Source organism: Hoplias malabaricus, chromosome 15 (assembly GCF_029633855.1).
Source record: "Hoplias malabaricus isolate fHopMal1 chromosome 15, fHopMal1.hap1, whole genome shotgun sequence".
Lineage (NCBI taxonomy): Eukaryota > Metazoa > Chordata > Actinopteri > Characiformes > Erythrinidae > Hoplias > Hoplias malabaricus.
The window spans coordinates 11,376,795-11,388,312 of NC_089814.1; the positions used below are offsets into that span (position 1 = coordinate 11,376,795).

Sequence of the window (11,518 nt, forward strand, 5' to 3'; positions counted from 1 at the left end):
AATAAATAACCCCTCAACCATGATAGTAACCATGTCACATTCCCATGACCTGTTGTTGTTGGACATTAGAGGAGATCGAAAAAAGATTGACGTCTTATAGAAGAGGCAGCAAGATCTGGCGTATGCTCATCTTCTGTCAGGTGAGTTTATAACACAGAATAAGAAACACAGATCCTAAGTGTGTCTGAAACACCCACACGAACATGGCGGCACCCAAACAATACAAAAATACATAACATTCTCCTACAGTGTCACATTGTGTGCAGTACGTTTTGTATTATATGTTTCTTTGAAAGGCACTTTGAACTCTCTCTCTCTCTCTCTCTCTCTCTCTCTTTGTGTGTGTGTGTGTGGCCTCTGTCTTTTGTTAATAAAGTGTTCAGCTAGAGCCATGTTGTCCACGCATTCCTCTACCAGTTCAATATATTATTATTGTTTGCCATATAATGTCTTTTAAAGCCTAATGAGTATTGCCTTTATGGGAAGTGCTCAGTAAAAAATGTCTGTCTGACACAAGTGCAGGAAAAAACTAACAACGTAGTCTTCCCCACACGGTGTTAAACTAAAGCTCCCTTATTTATTCACATCAGTTTTGACAGGTCAGAACGTTGCTATCATTAACTATGTGGGATTTGTTTAACAACAGTGTGTGGACTCTTATGTTTATTCTTTATTTGTAAGAAGTAATACCAGTTTCTTCTCTCTCTCTCTCTCTCTCTCTCTCTCTCTCTCTCTCGTTATTAGGGCGGCCCAGGGCATCTGTATCTGTTGAAGAATAAAGTGGCCACCTTTGCGAAGGTGGAGAAAGAGGAGGACATGAGCCAGTGAGTAAAATCAATGTCTGTTCCTTCCTCTCTAATGCAGCACAAATTGGCCTACACAGGAGGGTAACTGGCTCCCTCTTTTGTGTCTGTGTGTCTGTGTGTGTAGGTTCTGGAAAAGGCTAAGCCGATTTATGAGTAAGGTGAACCCAGAGCCCAACCTGATTCACATCATGGGCTGCTATGTGCTGGGGAATCCCAATGGAGAGAAGGTACTTGTTTCCACAGCACACACTGCATTGAATCAGGGCAGCTCTGTAAATCAAAATGTTTCAGCCCAGAGCACACAGTCCCAATGAACAATAGCTAAAACCAACAATGAACAACTTCCCTATGTTGGTAGTTATACAATCGTTTGTGTACCTGTGAGAATAATGGAGAACATTCTAGAACAGGGTCAATGGAGGAGAGCACTGTAGAATGTATGGTGTACTGCCTGCCAGGAAAATACAAATGTAGTAGAACTTTTGGCGAAGAATAATATAGAAGCTTCCAGAATGGTGAAAAAATAAGGGAGAACATCCTAGAACAATGTAAACTGGGGAGAATGTGTGAAAGAGAAAAGTGTGAATAATGAAAAATAATGTAGAACATTGTGAACGGTGCAGAACCTTCCAGAAAGTGAAGAGGGTGGGAAAACCTGCTAGATCACTGTGAATTGTTAAGAATATTTTGAATGACACAGAACCTTCCTGAACGATGTAAATTGAGTGGACATTGAGCTGACCATGGACAAGAACTTGTTTCCAAAACAATAGCAGTGGTTAACATTTTAAATATGGTGGATGGTGCATCCACACCATTTGAATATCTTGGAACATCTTGAACATGATGAATGCTAGAGAACTTTCTAGAACCACAAAGCAGTGTTTCACAGTGTTACAAACCAATACACAGCCTGTGTTCTCCTCTCTGAGTGCAGATCTTTATTCATTAATGTTGTTGAACACTTATGACACATGTTGAATATTTACTCTGCATAGCCTATATTTGTGTTTCAAATTTTGGAGTATGATTTTTACCTCATCTCTGTGTTTGTTTGGGTTGAAATGAACACAGGTCCAGACTCTCACACTCTGTGTCTATGCAGTAATCCATTATCTCATCTTGAGTCATCGCTCTGTGTTTAGAGCCTCGGGGTCTGGTGTAGCACTAAGTGGCCATGTATCCCCTATCCCTCTTTCTCTGTCTGTCTGTTTCTCACTCTCTCTCTCTTTCCAAATAAAAACAAATTATATGAGCTATGGAAAACTACTATAACTGATGCTGATCCTTCTACTACTACTAGTAATAATAATAATAATAATAATTATTATTATTATATCCACAATAATTTGCAAATTAAAAGTTCTGTTAAATGTTTCCTGCTCCAAGCAGTCTTCCCTCCAAGAGCAGGTATCACTTAAAGACCTCTACTACTTCTGCTCCAGAGAAGTGGCTTGCAGGTTTTACTCTGGATGTTGGGTCTGAGATTGTGAGACATGAGGTTTTGCCCCAAGGACATTTTAGTCCGAGCCTGGTTTTCCCTCGGGTATGTGTTTCTATGGAGATAGCCATGGAGCAAATGGCAGAGGCAACGATTAACTTTCCTGTGCGTCATTGCCCATGAGGCGCGGCTGTTCCTGGGAAGTGAGTGTGTGAGTGTGATTGATGTGTGAGATGTACGAGTGTGAGTTGGTGAATGTGAGCTGCTTTTCGATGAAAAGTCTCAACTTTAACGATCGCTATGGGAAATAGAGCGGGCTGATGGATTTCCATTTTATTTCAGGTGCTGACTCACTTGTTGTGCACAGATATAGTTGTTAATGTGTATTTGGACATTGCAGGACATGCTGTTCTCTATAATATTTTAGTCAACATTTAATCTTCAAATGTATTGCTGCTGCTTCTAGCTGTGCATCATGATTTTGCTAATTGTATAGATATGATAACTATGTTAAATGTGAAAAACTTTCTGATAAATGTTGTGATGTTGTGCAATGTCTGAACTGTTTTATTAATCAAGATTCTTTGAGATTGCTTTACAACCTACAAGACAAGTATGGGACGGTTGTTTTGACATTGAATGCGTATTTCTTAGCTAAAGCTCCAGTGCCAAACTGAAGAAGAAACACTTGCCAACGTGTCTTACATTATAAATTATATTTTGGCTAAAGAAGACAATTGTGTAAAGTGGGTAAAGTTGGCTAAATTGGGTAAGTTTTTTGGCTCTGAAGCAGGCCAAATTTAAACAGCTCCCATATAGATTTAGTAAATTGAGCATATGGCTTTTCAGGCAATTTTGGCCTCTCAGTATTTTGCTCTGTGAATTCAATCTTAGCCATGGTCCCGGTTCCAGACCCATTCAAACCCAAGCCTGAGCAGAAGCATAAATATTGCCTTTGAGGGTTCTCCAGTTCACCCTCCTGGCCAGCAGTTTTTGAGGTATGAATGAATTGCTCGTGCTGTGGTTGTTGTGCAGAATGATTCATTCTCATAAATGGAGCTGAGAAGGGCGGAAAGAAAAAGGGGGGAGGAGAGAGAGAGTGAGAGAATTCATTCTAGCACTACTCAGACTAAAGGGGAAGGAGGGAGAGGATTAATTGGTGTCTGTGCTTATCGTGTGCCAACAGCTGTTCCAGAAGCTGAAGAACCTGATGAGGCCTTACTCGGTCACCTTTGAGTCACCACTGGAGCTGTCCGCACAGGGTGAGGCTAACAGCCCTGTACACTACACCAATCTTTTTGTCCCTCTCTCTCTCTCACACTCAAACAAACACACACACACACACACACACACACACACACACACACACACACACACACACACAGACTTTTCTCTCTATCCCTCAGTACTAACTCTCCCAATGGTCAGTTTGGGAATTACACATAAGACAGTCTCTCTACCATCGCACTCGATTGCTGTCTGAACAAAATCTTGAATCTCCAGAATGGTAATTGTCAACTTTGAATTGAAGTAAATAGAACTATTTTTTGGAGCTTTTCCATTGGTCTATTCATTAGCATAATGTACAGAGCAGCTTGCATTTTTGTAATCTAACTAAGGTTATGGGAGTGTTCCACCATGGGACTTAATACACGGCAGACAAACGACACAGAGATCTCTAGGGGACACTAAACAAAACAGCATGTTTCATTCTAAGGGTTAAGGAGAGGTCCAGTTTCAAAAACAGGCATTGCTGGCTTCTGCTTCAACAGATGGTTAAAAGAGATGTTTATGATAGAAATGGAACAACATTGGTTTAATGAATTAAACTCAAAAAGTGCTTCCTGGGATATATGGGGTGCCCTTATGGATACCCTATAGGAGGCTTAGCTTGGTGCTAGGCCTCGTCAGATCCTGCTGTTATGATATTCTTCCTTTTCTGGACATGTTTTTCTTAGACAGCCTATTATTATTATGGTTATTGAGATTATTATTGATGTTAATATTATTTATAGGGTGTCCGTAGGTGTGTGTGTGTGAGTGAATGTGTGAGTGTGTGTGTTGCCCTGTGAAGGACTGGCGCCCCCTCCAGGGTGTATTCCTGCCTTGCGCCCAATGATTCCAGGTAGGCTCTGGACCCACTGTGACCCTGAACTGGATAAGGGTTACAGATAATGGGTGGATGGATATTATTTATACTACTACTGCTGTTATTGCTATTGTTTCTATTTTATCTTCTGTAATTAATTATTTTACTTATATAATTTTATCTATTTACCTTTTTGTTTTATTTTATATTTCAATGTAGTTATTTCTCTTTACCTATATGTTTGTTATTTCATCTTATAATTATTATTTGTTATATTTTGTTAGGCTTAAATTCTTCTTCTTTTGTAAAAAAGGTACAGTCAAAAATGAATTTTGACTTGTAAACACAAGCACTAAAACTTCATAAATGGACCTCAAGGTCCATTAATACAATAGTCAAGTAATGAGTGTTTGGACCTATTTTAAGAATTTGTTGGATGTTAACTCTGTAACAGCAGCTCATTTCATGTCACACTGTGCAATCTCCTTTGTGCCAAACTGTACCATAAAGATTTTCTGGTGATAAACACAGACTGAGAGACAATTCTTGTGTCATTCAGAGCTGTGTGGGGATCATAGCTGCAGTCACACTGAGATTTTAATTCAAAACGTCTGACAATGTCAGAGCTTTTTCGTCAGCTGTCTTTGGCCGCAGTGGCACTAAATCGTCTACATTGGAGTTTGTCACACTATACTTTGCAAGTCCACCAGTCAAAAAATGACCGGTTTTGATGATTTTTGATGTTGGCCATGATAGAAAACCATAATGGACTGCCTTTAGTGTGTAGTTAAATCTCTGTCCTACACCACTTAGCTGTTTCTTTTCTGCTCAATCACTCCTTTTCACCTCCTAGCACAGTACGTTAGCGTTCAGTTGTTCTTAGTGAAGTAAACTGTATACCATCTGTGCCTGACATAATTAAGTGAGTCCCTTTTTAATTATCTAAGCTTTGAGGCCTGTCAGTTATTCTTTAATATTTCTGTGTCACAGGGAAGGAAATGATTGAGATGTACTTTGACTTCCGTCTGTATCGGCTGTGGAAGACAAGACAGCACTCCAAGCTGCTGGACTATGAGGATCTGTTGTGACCCAGAGCAGCTCAGAGCCCTCCTGAGAAGCCCCCCATCCCACCAGCTCCCATACAGCAGGACAGGACCTGGAGGTATAGGAGGAAAAGTGCAGCTGATTGTGTGTAAGTTAGTCACTGCGGTTTTTAACTCTTTACCCGAGAGCCTGGGCTCTTCCAGAAGGACTCACAGCTGAGCACAGAGACCACAGAAGAGATGGGCCAAAGTCAGCATTTCCTGTTCGAGTAAGCAAAAAAATGAAGGACAAGAGGGAGAGAAATCTGTCTTCAGTGACAGTGTAGACAAGTGGAGGCAGACTGTTCGTTTTTCTATGTAACATACATCTGTTTCACTGAGCTCTGTCCAAGACAAACATGCTGACGACAAAAAATGTCTATGTCTACTATAAGGCTGTTTTTCAAACCTTTTTTTCCGAAACAACAATGTAGACATGTGAAAAAATAATGCCACTAATCTATAGATGTATATACATCTCATTAATATATTGTGTAGCTCTAGTCCTGCAAATAACATAAATGTCAGTGGTAAATAATTTATTTTTTTGATGTTTATTGTTGTGGGTCTTTCTAATGAACTACTTTTGAATAACTCAGGTTTTAGCCATTACTGGATATGTTCATTAATCCTCTGTCCAGATGTGTGTTGAGAGTCTTTGTTCAGTATTTTCTGTGTGAAGAATGTATACTCTGCTGACTTGTACACTATCTGTAATCGCTGCAGAAGATGCCAGAGAAGCCAAACTTTCAGACAACGTTTGAAAACGGTTCACACATTTTATTAGCATATAAAGCCTTCTCTTTCTTCTCATCCAGACGCACATGCTGAAATACACAAACACGGAGCGCTTTAAACGAGTTTTAGTCAAGATTAGAGGAAATAAAGCCAACAGGAGCTGAATTCAGGTCCTTGCTGTGCCACAGTGGATGGCTGACAGTCCCTGGCCTCCGCTGGGACCTGAAGGGGCAGTATTTGACCTTGTGGCTCAGATCTGTTATTTATCAGGAAAACTAACCCTATCTCTATAGACCAGCTTCGCAGGAGGAAGTGCAGAGTCAGCCGTTTTGAGGCAGCACTCCAGTGCTTTAGAGGTGAACAAATGCTGAATGCACTCTAACTCATATTCCAGCTTTCCCAAACTTAGTTTTTAGGTCATAAGTTCTTACATTACAAAATTGTAAAGTACTTAAATTCCTTTCTTTCTAACCCTAAGGATCTACAGTACTTGAAAGATTTGTGGAACATAGCATCAATAAGTTTGATATGGTGTTGTTACTCTCTGCTACACATACAGCACTATGCAAAAGTCAGAGACCTCAGTTCATTTAGTTAATTTTAGTCAAAATGCCCTCATTCGTTTCTCAGTTCCAAGAAAGCCACTTAAATAGACATAACCATTTAAATTCCCTCTCCAGTCATCAATGTCACCCATAAAACGTATCTCTTCTCATCAAAGTTTCATTTATAGAAGCTATTTCCAATAAAACAAAATCCCTTAATGCCTTAAAAGTGGCTGAGATGTAACTCTACATTTTCATCTTCATTCAGTACATGCATTTACGTATAAATATGCAATTATTCCATGCGTGTATCTGCAGCCACACTTCAGCAACTCACCTGTAGCTCAGAGGCCCCAGTTTCAGTTTTCAAACAAATCTGCAGGGATATATTTCCCCACCTCAAAAGTTTAGTTGTAGAAGTTGGTTTTCTTTCCATACAATCCAAGTTATTCCAACCACATTCAGTGATGTTGAGGTCTGGACACAAGGGGAGTCAGGTCCTTGTTCTGAGAACACCAGCAGCTTCTTTGGTCAGTTTGTATTTTTTCTTCTTTTTTTTACATTTCATTTTCTCAGTAAGAGCTTCATGACACATCCATAACATTGTGCGCTCTTCTCATAGTTTATGGACAGGAGCATCTGTGGATTTTTTCAGAGCTGAAGGGAGTGTGGAGCATTATTTACCCTAACCTTGATGGTGTTGGTAATCTACCATGTCTTGCATGGTCGTTAGTAGCTCAATTTCCTGTAATTTTTTCAGATTTGTATTTATTTATTAATTTATTATTATTATTTTTAGGTTTGAGGCACATTCTCTGTTGTTACACATTTATCCTAAGAATGCTCTTTTTCTGTTTTGACTGAAAAATAAATGAAGTTTGGTCTCTGACTTTTATACAGTGCTATCAGCTGTGACTCAAAGCCAAGGATCCAACCAGGAAAGGTCAAATATTTGTAGCAGTTGATACAACAGTGAAAGCTGTCATGGTTTTGTAGAATCCTTCGAATGCGGCCAAGAAATGTGCCCTTCATTTATGAGCTTTGTAAGAACTGCCGGATCCTTCTAGACCTTCAATCACCTACAGTCCTTCACGCACAGTGCAAAGCCCTTACATGAAAGAGTGAAAACAGCTGCAAGTGGTGAGATGCTGTGGACCTGGAGATAATAATGAGATGTACATTTTAATGTATTGCTTATAAATTTAAACTAGTGTCACATTGGTTACATCAGTCGACAGTGGACCACATTTTTTGAATATATGAGACAGCAGTGAAGGTCTGGCCTACCTCAGCTGCAGCCTTGACCTTCAGACTTGAGGGATTGAGGGAATGTCGTAGTAATATATCATCACTGTTGGACCAAAACCTTGTATATCCATTTTGGTTATTGTTGTTTTTTGTATGTTCGTTTGTTTTTTTTTTGCATCCTTTTTAAAAATAGCAGGTGCTCTTTACATCATGTAGTGATTTCTTGATGAGTGGGACACTAGAAAAACTCTAAATGCCAAACTAAAAAGCTTTTAATGCATTAAATTGAATTGAAAGTAAAAGTATTCTTTTTTGTTCCTATATTATGATGAGTCAAGAGGGAAAGCTTCCAGTCAGAGACGATATACTGGCACAGTATAAGCAGTCATTAGTAGGGGGCTAATACACATTTAATACTGATTAGAATTTGCTTGAAATACATAAGAGTTAATAAAATGGATGTAAATGCTTTTGGTGGTGTTGTGCTCGCCTGTCTAGCTGAAAGCTTAGGTCAGGGCAGTTAAACGAACTCAGAATCATCCAGCACTCTGCCTGGTGGTCTGCTGGCCAGCTGAGAAACAGACTCTTAATGAATTGGCCTGATTCTGCAGCAGTCTGAGCCATTTTGGAGCCATCTGTGTCTAGTAATGGGAATGTGCTAAGTTGGAGAGTGTATGAGAGAAAGAGGGAGGGAGGGAAGGACAGAGGGAGATAGTGCACATGTAAGTGTGTATGTAGTTACTATCAGAGTAACAGGAACATTGGGTTGTGGGAATGTGAAATGTGGTCACCTCAAAAAATGAACAGATTGCTGAAATTTAGACCAGTCTGACTTTGTCCTGTTATTAGTCTTGATTTCTAGGCAGCCATATTGCATGGACAAATGGTATTCACGCATACATTTCTCTACAGTAACTTCCTCTTTGTTTTTATATGATGCACACAACCAATCCACCAATACAGCCACTCCTTGAGTGGTTTAAGACCACTACTGTACCAGACTGTGTAAATCATAAAGACCACCCTTCAATTATTTCATTTTCAGTCAAAACAATAACAAGCTACTGATATTTCAGAGTCAGGGAACAAAGTAAATAAAATATTTAACTGAATATTACACAGACACATCAACAGCTAAGTATCACAATGGTCCCTGTTTAGTGTCCACCCTTCGCATTTCATTACAACTTTCAGTTGTCGACCCAGTTCTTTTCACCTTACTCCATATCTCAAATATTTTGATTTGTAGTGCAAATATTTTAATGCAGATAATTTGTTTATCAGTTACACCTTCTTGTGAGCTCCACATCCTTTCAGACCCACAGAGTTTCTCACATTTTCTCCTGTCTCTCAAATATGAAAGCTTTAAGTGCTCTTTATTACGTGGTGGTTATGTTTCATGATTTCATGGTTGTTTTTGACAGTTATTTTTTCAACATCGTATTAATTGTCTCAAGTAATTTCCATTGTTTTTACACTTTCGTATGTATGGGCATTAGTTTTTATTTACATAAAACCTATCCACTGAAAAATGACCATTTTGACAGAACATTAACTGACTTTTGCAAAGTGTTGTAGAGGCTACTGCACTTTTTGCACATTGACTAAAGACTAGATCACAATGACCAAACATTCTGTAACACCAGATTTAGAAGCTTCTAGATAAAACAGAGGTGTTTGCTGGTGTTTGTCTGGTCTGGATATCATTATTGTGGGAATGTAATGGAATAGAGATGTCATGTGGGAAACACATATTGTGTTTGGATCTTTCTGCTGATGTAGCAATATTTGTGACATTTGTTTACATTGGTACTGATATTTTTATTTATATATTTTGTTGGTAAATGATGTCTGAATATATTTAATTATTAATTTCGTCTTTGTCTACAGACTCATTGTCTAACTCCTTAACACTTTCCTGTCCCCGAGAGAAAGGCAGTAATTTTAATATGTGCATTGGGTGGTGAATCTTTTTAGTCTTTGACAGTAACATCTCTCTCATTACTGAGGATATTAAAGCAGGCTCAAGGAATAAACTCTCTTCACAAAGCATCCTGGTGATTGCTTTGCTGCTTCACTGCTGTAGCCTTGCTAACATCATTTTTTAAATTTATTTGATTGGTTGAGTCTGATCCATGTGTGTTTTGTTTTAACATTAATGCCATCATTAAAGCTACTAAATATTTCTGAAGACAAATGAAATATTTAATACGTTGTTTTAGGTTCTATAGTCACCAAGCAGTTATCTATGATATATTACTTTAATTTTACATATATATATATTGTCATATACAAACACCCTGCAAAAGGCTGGTGGCTACTTCATATTTTACAGTATTCCCTTTAGTTTAAGCATGTCCACTTTCCTGCTACTTAGGATCCCGTGGACATTTCCATGTACCTATTAAACCTGTAGCGTCACAATAGCCCTTCACAATAGAAATCAACGTGCAGGTACTTTGTTTATAGTTTATTATTATTCAAAACAAAATTATTGTTCTTGGTAATCAATCAAACACTGCAGATTTGCAAAACTGGGACTATGCTGAAATAATGCCAGAGTATTCCTTCAGTGGTGAGTCTTGATTTGTGTGTGTAAAGCTCTTGAGCTATTGTGTCCAGATACCCTTCTGGACTTATAACCTGGTTCCTCGGTTTCTTAGGACTGTGTGTGTGTGTGTGTGTGTGTGTGTTTGGATCTGGTCGTGTGGTGAGATTAACAGCAGCACAGCTGGTCAAGTGCTGATTGGGTTTATTAGGAGATGACTGATGGTCCTCAGCATGTGGAGGGATCCAAGCTCTCTCTTCATCTAGCAGCAGATTGGGTTTTGTAGCAGATCTGATTGGAACATGGACCCAGGATGAATATTCAGTTTCTTTATGGTGTCTTCTTTCACTCTGACTAATCAGAATAAATTCTCTTCACCTCCAACACGAAGGAACGCATACCATCTTCAACAAATGATCCATTTTTTAATGACATTTTTAATGAGATTGATGTTGTAGATATGAGCAACATAAACACGTGTCTGATGGTGTTGTTTATCTGATTTAAAACAAATCACAACAGCATATCTGTGTCTTGCATACTGCATTGTGTAAGTGTATCACTGTACTGGGGTAAACTGGAGTGTGAAGATTGCAACTGCAGTATTAATAATGTTTTGAATGTGAGACATTCTGCCCTGCTGGCACTGGAAAGGTGCATAATGTTTCTTATGCTTTTTTTCTAGTAAAACGTTCTGTTTCAATCAAAACTAATCATCTGCTTATTGTTTTTCTTTGTCTTTATCTTAAAATGCCATATTTAGGCAGTTTTTCTGTATATTCACATCACTTTCTGATTATGATCTCTGGCATGATCTGTACAATTTTGAAATGATAATTCCATACTACATCTAATTCTTATTAAAGATTTTTTTTAGCCTTTTTTATTTTTCAAGGAACTGACCCTATAAAGATATTGTCGTTTTTTTTTCCCTGCCTCTAAAAATGCAAATATTTGGTATACAACAAAATCTGTAAACATTTTCAAGTAGATTTGTGTTACATCATAAAAAGTTGTTCCA

At 38.5% G+C, this 11,518-nt stretch overlaps 1 protein-coding gene across 1 annotated transcript in view; it reads left to right on the forward strand.

The window, feature by feature from the left end:
• The window catches only part of nsmfa (NMDA receptor synaptonuclear signaling and neuronal migration factor a), a 45,529-nt gene extending 34,228 nt beyond the window's left edge, over positions 1–11,301 (forward strand). The window contains exons 12-16 of the mRNA XM_066646155.1: positions 70–140; positions 745–824; positions 931–1,033; positions 3,434–3,509; positions 5,327–11,301. Coding sequence (XP_066502252.1) covers positions 70–140; positions 745–824; positions 931–1,033; positions 3,434–3,509; positions 5,327–5,424 — 428 coding nt within the window. The 3' untranslated portion in view covers positions 5,425–11,301. The remainder of the gene's footprint in view (positions 1–69; positions 141–744; positions 825–930; positions 1,034–3,433; positions 3,510–5,326) is intronic.
• The last annotated feature ends 217 nt before the right edge of the window (positions 11,302–11,518 follow it).